The sequence below is a fragment of the Dendrobates tinctorius genome, unplaced genomic scaffold (genome assembly GCF_039654945.1).
Source record: "Dendrobates tinctorius isolate UK_male_01 unplaced genomic scaffold, ASM3965494v1 ptg000205l, whole genome shotgun sequence".
Classification (NCBI taxonomy): domain Eukaryota; kingdom Metazoa; phylum Chordata; class Amphibia; order Anura; family Dendrobatidae; genus Dendrobates; species Dendrobates tinctorius.
The window spans coordinates 8,130,784-8,145,492 of record NW_027361872.1 but is presented as its reverse complement, the minus strand read 5'-3'; the positions used below and the strand labels follow the sequence as shown (position 1 = coordinate 8,145,492).

Below are 14,709 nucleotides of genomic sequence, written 5' to 3'. Positions count from 1 at the left end.
TTTTTGGCTGGAATTGAGATCGGATGCCATGTCACGTTTGGAAAGCCCCTGATGTACCAAAACAGTGGAAACCCCCCAATTCTAATTCCAACCCTAACCCCAACACACCCCTAGCCCTAACCCTAGCCCTAACCCTAGACCTATAAGCGCGAAACGATCGTCATCTGTATTTGCTCCATTGTTTTATCTGCCTGCTGTTGGTATTATGATGCCACAATAAAGGATTTTGTTGCTCGGGATGGTATGTGCCTATCCGCTTTCTTCTCTATGGACATACAGGATCTTTTTCTTTGGCAGTGGCAACAGTAATCCCTGTTGTGTGTGCAGCTTCATTATCCTGAGGTCATACAGCTGTGCCGACGTCCTGCCTCTCCCCCACGGTATGTAATTTAGATATATAGATAGATAATAGATAGATTGATAGATATTAGATAGATTGATAATAGATAGATAGAAAGATAGATAATAGATGTATGGATAAATAGATAGATAACTAATAGATAGATAGATAGATAGATAGATAGATAGATAGATAGATAGATAGAACATTTGAGATTTGATCATTTACCTGTTCATATACGCTCACTGCTTTGTGAAGATGGGGAATTGGTTGAAGGTGTAAAATTGCTTATAGGTAACACATTATTTTAGAAACAAATGTGTTATCGTGTTATAAAGAAGCGTATTTTCAGGAAGAGATTTTTTTGTTTCAAAGTGTGAAGCACCATTTTATGTAACACTTCAACTGACTGAAAGTACCATATTGTGATTTAATTTTTCTTGAAAAATCACACTATAATGGATTTATTGAAATCTTGATGTTAGTTAGTCTTTCACTGGCAAAACCCATCTTTCCTTTTGTAAAGCTTTATTATGGACTCCTCTCGGTCTCAATGAGGACTATCTAGGGATGTATTGATTAGTCATGAGCAAATCTTCCAAAATTCGATTTGGGTAGAATTCCTCAATTTGGGGAAAGGGCTGATTCAATTTGCTTTGAAGGGTGTAAAAATATAATAAACTGATATTCTCACCTCTCCTCCCAGTTCCATCACCATCACCGCCCCACATTAGCCAGTCACACAATCTATCTAATGTGTTGGGCCAGCCTAAGAGGATGCTTGTTTTTGACTTGTATTTTATCTGACATAGTCTGTACCATAAATGTAATTACATTTTCGGATTAGATGTGAAGACTTTTATGTAACTAAAGTTCCAGTACAAAGTTCAGAACACAATTACCGCAGAATCACAATGTATTTTAATCATTATAACCTTCAAAAGCAAATGATCTGTTAATGGAAAACCATGCATTCTTCTAGACTTCTTATAACTTTTAAAAATAAAGGTATGTTCACATCGAGATTTTTTTTACAAGCTTTTTAGGGCCGATTTGTCTCCAAAAAACTCTTAAAACAAAATACTGAGAGAATAACCTTCATATTGAATTTAATGGGAAAAAAGTTAATTTTGTTTTTCATGTGTCCAGGATTTTTCATCATTGTGGAAAAAAAAATCTTTATTTTTTTAGATTTTTTTTGCTTGGCTAAAATTAACAAACTTGGCTACGAAATCAATCAGAAACAGATAGGAAAAAAAAAAACACCCCATACACAAAAACAGCATCCAAACTAGCGTAATCAAAAAGTGTTTCAGGCTTCCGTTGCAGATTTTTCAAAAACAGGTCTTTTGTGATCCTAGTCTTATAGAGTTAATAAAAGTGTAACCGGCAATAGGCCATGCGTGGATGGACTGTATATCTGTTTAAATATTTATGCCTTTATATAAGATGTTCTGGCAACGTTTCATCACTAAGCTCTGTAAGCAATAAAATAATTGAGTGGAATGATTTTGAAAAGATAACCACAAAGCAATTTTATTATGGATACCTGGAGTTTTGTGCAATATAACGTTGCATGTGGCCTCAGGACTTACACATTTACAATTATTGACTAATCTTTCCCTAGGAATGAGTGTAGACTTGTTGGAAAACTCATCTACGTATGAAGATAATCGTCTGCACCCACAGGTTCCAGAGATATTTTATAATTATTTGGTTGTCTTTGTGTAACTTATCTTTAAAGTTATCAGTGATAAAAAGATAAAATATAGAAAGTTATCGGAAAGAAAATTATATGAGGATAGTTACGGGGTTTCTGGAAACTTGGGGCTCAAGTCTGAGATCTCAGCTGGGTCTTGAAAACCATAAAACCAGTAAGGTCAAAAGCCAGCTCACCCTTTAAGCCTTAGGTTCATGCAAACATGAACATTTACCATCAACTAGAACAAGTGAGTTTTCTGTTTTAGGAAACTGATTTCAAAATTCTCTATTGGGGTATTTTGAATTACGGAAAAGAGGAGAGTTTTGTGTTGCAGGCATGCTTTATTAGAGGATGTGAAAAGTTGCTATCTTTTTGGAGAACCTGTTATGACCATTGATTGCAATAAGAATGGTGCAATGCTTCAGTATTCCTGTAGGAGTGCTGTAGGAAAATTGAACACTTGCTCCCAGATTACCCTACGCTTTCCAGATGTTTATGGGGGAACTCTATAGTCAGCTTTTCACCTGGGAAACAGAAAGGGTTGTCAAAAGTGGATAACACATTCAAAAAGAAGGTGTTGTAAAAGAAAAGCAAATGCTTCTCATATGATGTTTGTTAATCTCAATGTCACTCTCAGTCTTCTTTTGAAAGTGCCCATACACTTGAGATAGCTATCAGCTAAACATGTATTGTATCTCCATACTCTCCTTTACATATAAATGCTCATCTTCTGTTAACATGCTTGTGCTTCGGCATTATCTTATGTAGGCTGGACCTTTGAATTAAAACTTTCTAAAATTTATCTTCCTCAAAATCATCTATCAAGGGAGTGTTAGGAGACCCCCATACACATTAGACAGTTGTCCAGTTCCACTGAGATAGGTGGGATGGGCAAGCTATAAACTACTATCAGGATGTAGCAATGTGTGCCGACTGAGGGGTGGTCCCTTTTTCGCCGCGAACAGACTGGAGACAGAAACCGATGCACGTTCAACAGGTCCTCTTTATTGGCCGTCCTCCCGACGACCACAGCAGCACGACAGCTTCCGTACACACAGGCCCGGGTACGTTTCACCTTTTTCTCTTTCCTGAATTGACATCCCTCGTGGTTCTTTCGCTGTGGCTGCCCTAGGCCTACCACCACAGCGCTTCGCCTGTCTGAGTCCGTCTGTGTGGTACCCCAGGCTTCCTCTGTCCTGCGGCTCTCCTGTCAGGGCCACCCCATGACAGTTTCTCCTTCCAGTCTCTCCTGGAGTTCTTTCTCTCTGTCTCTTCCTCCTTCATTCTCCGACTCTGCAGAACTCCTCCTCCTCGACTGGCTTCCTACTGGAACTCTCTCTGCCTTTTTATTCCCCTCCCTGAGAATTCCCCTCTAGAGCCCCTGTAACTCCGCCCACCATGACTATGCAGTTTCGTAGCCTTAAGCTGCTGTTAAGCCCTTTCCTCATTGCTCCCTGCCTCCATCTTGTGGCCAAACATTTGTACTGTACCGTCTCCTTTTCCTGCTGTTCTTGGTCTCCCCCAGTATTTTACCATCTTTCACTGTCTCTAGCTGTCTCCCCACATACATATTCACTTCACGTCAAGTACTTTTACAGAACATTTTGCATTCACCTTCCTGCTGCAGAAAGGTCCATAGGTCAGTCCACTTCCCTACAAGGATATAACCAACTTCCCTGATATTTGTCTTTACTCTGATGGCTTCTACCTGTACCTGTATATTGTGCAGGGTGACGATACTGATACTGGCATCAATACTTTCCCCACAGGTGGTAAAAATGAGCTAAAACAGAGCTGACACATTGAGCTTTTTTTTACTACCATTGAAGGGTTATCCACCCTTGTATGTATTTGTGTAAAGTTCTCTCACAATAATTGCAGCATGAATCACGGGTAGAAAACATTTTAGGCTTTAATTAGGTAATTGAGCATATAAGATTATTTCATATCCTCACCAGGAAAATTGCCTGTAATTTGTATTTAATTGTCTACTAAGGTTTTATCCCTGTTTTATATATAAATTATCTCAAATTAGCTGTAATTTGGTAATTGTCTGTTTTGCTATTGTTTTTGCTTTTGTTCACGGATATATCAAAGTTTTATCAGGTTGATGAATGGATAGCTCCACTAGTATAGCCACAGCTGTGCTGTACCTGAAATCTGGTTATATTACATTGCTTAGTCTGAAATATATAAGCTAATTGCACTTTGAAAAGATTTTAAATTGTAAATTTGCCCACAAATGCTCATATAATTTTTAAATGTCAGAAGATTAGATTAATGAGGTCCAAACTCCTTGATCACTGAGAAAGCTCCCATGTACCAAACTAAAGGCCACCATACACATTAGACTCAAGCCATCCAGACCTTCTAATATTGGTGGGATCGGCCAATAGTCTACTGAGTATGGGGCCTCCTGACTCACTTGGGACAGATTGAGGTCTGGTGAGAGAATGATTCAGCTTGTTGAATGTCTCAGAGGAGTTTCGCAGTGGCCCTGTAAAAGGAAACTCTATAATACTCGGCCAAGTGTGCTTGTGCTTTTGGTTGCCTGGAAAGATAGCTTATGACCAAGCGATTGTTCAGCCAACAGTAGCCTAAGTTTGGCTAACCATACGTAAGTTATAGGCCTCAATTCATTAAGAGCTGTTATGTTTTCACCAGTCGCGATTAGGGGGTATGGGGGAGTCAGACAATCCTTATTAATGAAGGAGTGCACACCACTTCATGATTCTGACATACGTTACACCAGAAATCTTTCTCCAATCAGGGACTGATGTCAAATTTCTGGCATACGGAATGCCACAACTCATAATGAAATAAATGAGCTATTGCTTCACGTTGCCCCTGCTCTGCCCATTCTGGCAGAGCTAAGGGAAACAGGCATGAAAACGCCTAAAGTTGCTTGAAAATTTTGAAATTTTTCAAAGCTTTTTGCTTCATTGGTTCTGTGGTGGAACTAGAGGGAGAATGGACACTTACTGCAAGGGTTTTCTTATTACTCCAATGAAGAGAAAATTCAGCTCAACAATGAAGTGAAAAAACAATTCTTTATTCACTCAGATTTTTGCAAGAATAGAGGATAAAATTCAGCATAGTAAGGACAAAAAGTTGCATTAGCAACGCGTTTCAGGTGTCACAGCACCCTTAGTCATCTAAGGATGCTGTGACACCTGAAACACGTTGATAACGCAACTTTTTGTCCGTACTATGCAGAATTTTATCCTCTATATTTGCAAAAATCTGAGTGAATAAAGAATTGTTTTTTTCACTTCATCGTTGAGCTGGATTTTCTCTTCATTGGAATTCTATACGCCAAGACACGGCGGTTCCGTGCTCCGAGCCTCATGATGTCCTGATCGGTGAGCTGGATTGATTTATATTCATTTTCTTATTACTACAGGTTGTTAATCGACCCAAAAATGGGACACTCTGGAATTCACAATGCTTGGGTATATTCCAAGTAAATATGCATTGTTAAAAAATATGCAACCCATACATGTTCCCTGTAGATGTTTACTGTATTTTCTATCATTTATAAATAAATATAAATATTCAGTTTGTAACATATTTGAATCATTCAGCGAGAGAAAGGAGCAAACACTATGCAATGGTTACCAATAGATTTTCAGTATAGTAAAAGTTTATGAGTCCTCTGAAATGTCCATGGGGTGGTTCACAATTGTGACCTCTTATAAAAGGGATACTGACTAAATATATGGAAATGAACCAGAGAGCATACTGTACATTTGACTATTCAGCTCCATGGGGTGTTAGTGTGGCTCTGTTCGTTGTGCTCCATTATGTAATGTTTAATTAAAGACTATATTTAATCATGTTCACCTATACATTTTATATTTTTTTCTTTTAGGTAATATAGCAGCCGAGCAATTATTCACCAAAGGAGCTGGAACAGGTAAGTCAAAAGTTATATTGATCAATATAATAAAATAGTAATAAGATATTAGTGATCAAATTGATTTTACTTACCGTATATGTTGTTCTACATTTAGTTCTATTATTTATTTATTTTTTGTTCTGATTACTGTCTGGAGGTAATCATCTATAGAAGAGCGTCTTTACATATGAGTCCACAGTACATTAGATTACTAGACTAGTGCCGGCCAAATCCGCCAATATTGATGGGTTCAGCTGATAGTCACAATGCATTTTCCCACCAAATGTCGATTTGGCACGTCTGATTTAGGACTAACAATCGTATTCTCACCAGGTGATAAGCTACCAGCAAACATTTCTGGCAATCGCTCTCCCGTAGAAAACACAGGAGGGCTCGGCCGATAGATGACTCCTGTATATGGTATAGCCGGTCGAGATGGCTACTTGACGAACAATTGACCAAACCACCGTTTGGCCAACAGCCATCTAATGTGTATGGTGGGCTTTTTTCACTCTGTCCTTAGTTATTCATTACAATAGACTTGTCGTTCTGTAATTAACCCTTTCCCTAATGCTAATGAGGGGAAAACATTCAATTCAATATAGACTTTAAACAAATTTTTCAACAATTGACTAGAATTGTCAATCAACCATGAATTCCTGGACAGTTCCCAAAAATAGGTGATTTTTCCACTACACATAACACCTTGGTGTAATTATTTAATTTTTCTCTTTTCTACGTAGAAACAGGAAGTCTCTCGTCCTAGCATTTATCATTCCCCTCTTCATCTCCTGACCAGCTGCTCCTCCTACCTTTGAGAGTGCAGCCTCTCTCTGTATTTGGCTTACATACTATACAGTTGTGGCCAAAAGTATTGACACCCCTGCAATTCTGTCAGATAATACTCAGTTTCTTCCAGAAAATGATTGCAAACACAAATTCTTTGGTATTACTATCTTCATTTAATTTGTCTTAAATGAAAAAACTCAAAAGAGAATGAAGCAAAAAGCAAAACATTGATCATTTCACACAAAACTCCAAAAATGGGCCAGACAAAAGTATTGGCACCCTCAGCCTAATACTTGGTTGCACAACCTTTAGCCAAAATAACTGCGACCAACCGCTTCCGGTAACCATCAATGAGTTTCTTACAATGCTCTGCTGGAATTTTAGACCATTCTTCTTTGGCAAACTGCTCCAGGTCCCTGATATTTGAAGGGTGCCTTCTCCAAACTGCCATTTTTAGATCTCTCCACAGGTGTTCTATGGGATTCAGGTCTGGACTCATTGCTGGCCACCTTAGAAGTCTCCAGTGCTTTCTCTCAAACCATTTTCTAGTGCTTTTTGAAGTGTGTTTTGGGTCATTGTCCTGCTGGAAGACCCATGACCTCTGAGGGAGACCCAGCTTTCTCACACTTGGGCCCTACATTATGCTGCAAAACTTGTTGGTAGTCTTCAGACTTCATAATGCCATGCACACTGTCAAGCAGGCCAGTGCCAGAGGCAGCAAAGCAACCCCAAAACATCAGGGAACCTCCACCATGTTTGACTGTAGGGACCGTGTTCTTTTCTTTGAATGCCTCTTTTTTTCTCCTGTAAACTCTATGATGATGCCTTTGCCCACAAAAGCTCAACTTTTGTCTCATCTGACCAGAGAACATTCTTCCAAAACGTTTTAGGCTTTTTCAGGTAAGTTTTGGCAAACTCCAGCCTGGCTTCTTTATGTCTCGGGGTAAGAAGTGGGGTCTTCCTGGGTCTCCTACCATGCAGTCCCTTTTCATTCAGACACCGACGGATAGTACGGGTTGACACTGATGTACCCTTGGACTGCAGGGCAGCTTGAACTTGTTTGGATGTTAGTCGAGGCTCTTTATCCAACATCTGCACAATCTTGCGTTGAAATCTCTTGTCAATTTTTCTTTTCCGTCCACATCTAGGGAGGTTAGCCACAGTGCCATGGGCTTTAAACTTCTTGATGACGCTGCGCACGGTAGACACAGGAACATTCAGGTCTTTGGAGATGGACTTGTAGCCTTGAGATTGCTCATGCTTCCTCACATTTTGGTTTCTCGAGTCCTCAGACAGTTCTTTGGTCTTCTTTCTTTTCTTCATGCTCAATGTGGTACACACAAGGACACAGGACAGAGGTTGAGTCAACTTTAATCCATGTCAACTGGCTGCAAGTGTGATTTAGATATTGCCAACACCTGTTAGGTGCCACAGGTAAGTTACAGGTGCTGTTAATTACACAAATTAGAGAAGCATCACATGATTTTTCGAACAGTGCCAATACTTTTGTCCACCCTCTTTTTTATGTTTGGTGTTTAATTATATCCAATTTGGCTTTAGGGCAATTCTTTTTGTGTTTTTTCATTTAAGACAAATTAAATGAAAATAATAATACCAAAGAATTTGTGTTTGCAATCATTTTCAGGAAGAAACTGAGTATTATCTGACAGAATTGCAGGGGTGTCAATACTTTTGGCCACAACTGTATGATTTTAGTTTGAAGTGTTCTTATAATATAACATGCAAAAAATATATCCTTCATGTTCTAGGAGTATAATATCCTCCATTCTTTTTAGCATTGAATTAGTCTTTGTTTAATTTTGTTCTCTGCTTAGTAAATCCAGATATATATGTTACAAAGTGTGGGATGTTATGGCTGAATGTCTTTCTGATATTTGAAATATTCAAACGTTGAGACTGCCTCACTCCCTCATTGAACTGAGTGGACCTGAGAGTCCTGTGAAACCATGGATATATCTGAGAATAGAAAATACTGTAAATTATAGATCAGATGAGGGACAATTTCAAGCTATTCCTTCCAGCTTACCTGTATATATGCCTTTTTCTCTTGTACCTCCAGTGCTTTACAATGGAATAGCGAAGGTTATTTACTGCAGCTCAATCGAATTGTCAGATATTGTAAAATCAAAAATAAATACTATAGACATATATATATATTTATATAAACTATTTATAGAAAAATATATAATATGTCCATTTATATATTTATTTTCCATATATATAATTGCCAGTTGGGACTTACGGGCCACTGTCAACGAATCCCATAAGGCACAGCGGCAGTGTCACTTGCGCAGGTGCAGTTCGAGGCCGCTATTCCCACACAGGCGCAGTAACAACCGCATCGTTAGTACGCATGCACGGGAATAGTGGTGATGTGCATGTCACTTGCGCAGGCACAGATCGTGGCCACAAGGTCATGAACTGCACCTGCGCAAGTGACATTCACGTCACCCGCTATTCCCGCGCATGCGCAGTAACAGCCGCAACTGCGCGCTCTACCCGCGCATGCGCGGTAACGAAGCGCCTGTTAGCATTGGGTCTATTTCTAGTTATTTATATAACTAGCTGAAGAGCCCGGCATTGCTCGGTCATAGTAACTAATTGTGGATAGTTATAACAAATTATAATGATTATATTGCAAATACTATTTCTGCAGCACCACACTTTTCTCCTTTAGACCTCATTCACACATTATTTGGTCAGTATTTTTACCTCAGTATTTGTAAGCTAAAACTTGGAGTAAAACAATCAGAGGAAAAGTTTATTAGAAGCACGTCACCACTTCTGTATTTTTCTCCCACTCCTGGTGTTGGCTTATAAATACTAAGGTAAAACACTGCCCAAATACTGCACGTGTGAATGTGGCTTAATACACAGCCTCCACCTGCAGCACCTCACTCTTCTCTATACACAGCCTCATACTGCAGCAGCACCTCGCGTCTCTCATTTTCCCATCACATCTCTCATTTTCTCTTTCACATCTCTCATTTTTTCCTCATTCCTCTCATTTTCCCCCTCATATCTCTCATTTTTCCCCTCACTCCTCTCATTTTCCCACGTCACACCGGTCATTTTGACCTCACACCTGTCATTTTCCAATCACTCCACTATTTTCCCATCACTTCTCTCATTTTCCCATAACATCTCTCATTTTCCCCCTCACATGTCTGATTTTCTCCTCAATCCTGGCAGCTAAAGGACCTGTGATGATGTCACGACCACGTGACTAGTCACGTGTTTGGGAGGAGAAGTCAGATGCAGGGCTGTGCTGGTGCTGGAGTAAAAGTGTCAGCTCGTGTCACAGAGCAGGGTCTTATATCACATCACTGGGGGAAGTACAGTAATCCTGTATACATGGGATCAGAGTGTCCCTGCAGCAGTGCTCTGTGTGCAATGTATGTGAGGCCTAGCTGTGTGTCACAACTGTTGTCGGGTGTCCCTGGACCAAGGTCTCTTTCCCTGTGGCTATGTGGTGTGGGTGGGGCTCTATGGAGTGGGCATTGCTCGGCACACACACACATACATACGCTCAACTTTATATATATACTAACTGAAGAGCCCGGCGCTGCCCGGGCATAGTAACTAACTGTGGTGTGGTTAGTTATAACAAATTATAATTATCCTCCATTCCATAGTCCCGTGCCCATGTTTGGTGAATTGGAACGCGCAGGGTTAAAATTTCGCCTCACAACATAGCTTGGGACGCTCTCGGGGTCCAGACGTGTGACTGTGTCAAATTTTGTGGCTGTAGCTGCGACGGTGCGGATGCCTATCCCGGACATACACACATACACACACACACACACATACATACATACACACACTTTGAGCTTTATATATTAGATATATATATATATATATACTAGCTGAAGAGCCCGGCGCTGCCCGGGCATAGTAACTAACTGTGGTTAGTTATAGAAAATTATAATTATCCTCCATCCCATAGTCCCGTGCCCATATACCCATCATACATATCCACGATCCCATAGGCCCGTGCCCATATACCCATCATACATATCCTCCAACCCAAAGTCGAGTGCCCATATACCCATCACACATCCTCCATCCCATAGTCCCATGCCCATATACCCATCATACATATTCTCCATCCCATAGTCCCATGCCCATATACCCATCATACATATTCTCCATCCCATAGTCCCATGCCCATATACCCATCATACATATTCGCCATCCCATAGTCGAGTGCCCATATACCCATCACACATCCTTCATCTCATAGTCCCGTGCCCATATACCCATCATACATATCCTCCATCCCATAGTCGAGTGCCCATATACCCATCATACATATCCGCCATCTCATAGTCCCGTGCCCATATACCCGTCATACATATCCTCCATCCTATAGTCCAGTGCCCGTATACCCATCACACATCCTCCATCCCATAATCCCGTGCCCATATACATATCCACCATCCCATAGTCCCGTGCCCATATACCCGTCAAACATATCCTCTATTCCATAGTCCAGTGCCCATATACCCATCACACATCTTCCATCCCATAGTCCCGTACCCATGTACATATCCGCCATCCCATAGTCCCGTACCCATATACCCGTCATACATATCCTCCATCCCATAGTCCAGTGCCCATATACCCATCACACATCCTCCATCCCATAGTCCCGTTCCCATATACCCATCATACATATCCTCCATCCCATAGTCCCGTGCCCATATACATATCCTCCATCCCATAGTGCCGTTCCCATATACCCATCATACATATCCTCCATCCCATAGTCCGGTGCCCATATACTCATCACACATCCTCCATCTCATAGTCAACCATTATGACATCATAATGAGCGGCGGCGGGGCTTGCAACCTTTGATGACATCAGCGTCGCCATGGCAACCATTGTGACATCATAATGAGGGGCGGGGCTTGGCGCGCACACACTGCTTCCCCAGTATGCAAATAGGGGCATTGTGACATCACAATGAGGGGCGGGGCTTGACGCACACACACTTTTTCCCCCAGTATGTAGATAGGGGCAAAATTGTTTGGTGAATTGGAACGCGCGGGATTAAAATTTCGCCTCACAACATAGCTTAGGACGCTCTCGGGGTCCAGACGTGTGACTGTGCCAAATTTTGTGGCTGTAGCTGCGACGATGCGGATGCCTATCCCGGACATACAAACAAACATACACACACACACACACATACACACATACATACACACATACACACTTTGAGCTTTATATTATATATATATATATATATATATATATATATTATTTAAAAGAATTTCATTTTTTCATTTTTTCATCTATTGCACTGCTTCCATTTTTGGATATTATCTATTGTGGACTTGGTTGAGATTAGAATTGGACTTGCACCATACACCGTGACGGTGCTGTTTCTATTGTTACAAATAAATTTATAGAGATTTATTTATATAAAGAGAAACTGCACCGTCACGGTGTATGGTGCAAGTCCAATTCTAATCTCAACCAAGTCCACAATAGATAATATCCAAAAATGGAAGCAGCACAATAGATGAAAAAATGAGATTCCTTTATTAATGCATATCCAATAGTAACATTTCAGTTCCTTCTGGAACCTTTTTCAAGAGATAAAAAGGTGCCAAACAGTGATTTTAGTATATAGTTTAGTATATTGCAATCATAGTCACATAATTAATGATTAATCAATAATAACAAATACAGTACATACAGTACATAGTGGACATTTCATATTAAATGGTATAACAGTGCTAGTGATATTAAAATATTACATGTCATAAATACTTATCCAGGTGATTAAATAGATCATAAAGTGCATGATTGTACAAGTTGAATAATATCCACCAAGGGTCTGATTCATTATTGCATTTCCCACCAGTATTTTTGCTATGAATACCTCTCAATCAGTGAATTTTTGATTTTTCGGCAAAGTCATCAAACTATTTTCGCTTTTTTTCATGTTTTATTTTGTGGTCATTTTTTGGCAATTATGTCAATGTGGCGTTTTCTGATGTTTTAGACAGATCCATGAAATGCTAATTTTTTTTTTTAAACTTTGCAAAATTTGGCACAACTCCACTCCAGTCCCCCCTTCGCACCTCCCGGAGGAATTTTATGTATGCCAGTTATATTGTCGCAAATATTTTTAACATTTTGCAAAATGTGCAAATTTTTCCTGCTGGAAAGTTCAAGACAGAATGAAATGATTTTGGGGCTTGCACAAAACTCATGAATTGTGAGCACCATTTTGTTGAATTTAAAAGAATGAGGAATGTGGTGATTCAGAATCCAAGTATCCAAAATACGATCATAGACAGAGATGTGGTATAATTGCAATTTATTAAGTCAACGCGTTTCAAGGTTTACAAACCTCTTCATCAGGACTAAACCACAGTGGTTTTGATCTCTTAATGATCAGCTCAAATAGAAATAGGAAGAGAACGATTATGCCGTTGGCGATCTTGGGCTTCATGGCAATTAGACGAGAGCAAATCAAAATGTCTTCCACTCATTGTAAATTTCCCCAAAATTTCAGGTTTTGGTGAATCCAGAATTTTAGAGGATTCAGTTAATATGAATCCAGCAATATTGAGGCCCAGCCATTCATCATTTTGCCGCGTTCTTTTCATAGTCATAAAAGGGTTAAAAGACTAAAAAAGGCTTTTAATTAACCTTTCATTGGCTCTCATCTGTTTTTACACCTATCGCCACAACGCCACTTTTTGGTTCCCGCTCTGGTCTTAATTTTTTCCTATGTTGATGTCACTGACTAGTCCCAAACGGGCGTGTGTGTTAAAGTCAATGACGTGCATCACTCCCACGTGACCATATGACGGACCAAAGAGCGGAGGACCAGGGAGCTGCGATGGAGGAGGTGGCATAAGGACAGGTGAGTATAATATGTTTTTATATATATTTAATTCCTTTACTTCCCTCCCTGTATTATGCTTTGGGGGTCTAGAAGAGCCTCTGAGCGTAATAAATGAGAAGCTTTTGAACCCCATCAATTTTGTTGAACTGAATCAAATCAGCTGGCCGAATCAAGAGAATTTACCCACTGGCATTCTAGTAGGAATGTATCAACTTAATTTAATGTTACTGTGGAAGAGAATAAGTCATTCTTAATATTTTGTCATTAGGGTTTTACATATATATATATATATATATATATATATAATATTTTTTGTTGTCTCCTGGTCACCAAAGATCTATTTGTTTAAAGGGAACCTCTCATGATGCACATGGAGAACATAGAGCGGAAGAATCTGAACTGAGTAATGAACAGTTTTGTTATAAGAAACTTAGAAACTTGATATAAAATTCAGTTTTCATTTTGATCCTTGCTTACTCTAGTTTTAGGAGCCCAGTGGGAGGTCCTACTTAGTGATTGACAGGCTTCCTTACAAAAGTGTGCATATGGAGAGCTGTCAATCAGTAAGTGGATCCGCCCACTAGACTCCTAAACCTATAATGAGCAGGATTTTAAATGAGAAAAATTACAAGGGAAACTGAGTCTTTTCTCCTCAAACCATAATCTAGTCAAGTCCTCCTGCCTTATAATCTTCTGACTCCATGTTCACCATGTTCTCTTCAATGATTCTCGGCTCCATATTTCTCATTTATAGGAGAAAAATAAGGATCATGTGTGCAGAAAATTGTCCTCAATTCTTTATAGGATATGAGGTGTGTTGGTATCTTTTGGCGTGTACATTTTCCTAATATTAATGCACTGTCAAACCCTAGATACTTGTGGGGCCTGTCTTCTATTTTATTGTGTGGTGTTATTGGGAGGCTAATGTGTGTCCGAAGGGATACATCATCACATCATACATCATCATAAAGAGCCAACTATTGGCTCTTTATCTTCCTTCTCCTACTGATTTCAGGGGACATCTCCCCCAACCCTGGTCCACTATCCCCCAACCTCAACCCTTACCCTACCTCATATCGAAACCACAATAA

General features: G+C 39.8%; 1 protein-coding gene across 11 annotated transcripts in view; it reads left to right on the top strand.

The window, feature by feature from the left end:
- The window catches only part of NRXN1 (neurexin 1), a 1,899,875-nt gene that overhangs the window by 531,071 nt on the left and 1,354,095 nt on the right, over positions 1 to 14,709 (top strand). For all 11 annotated transcript variants that reach the window (XM_073553976.1, XM_073553975.1, XM_073553974.1 and 8 more), the window contains one exon: positions 5,914 to 5,958. In XM_073553976.1, coding sequence (XP_073410077.1) covers positions 5,914 to 5,958 — 45 coding nt within the window. The remainder of the gene's footprint in view (positions 1 to 5,913; positions 5,959 to 14,709) is intronic.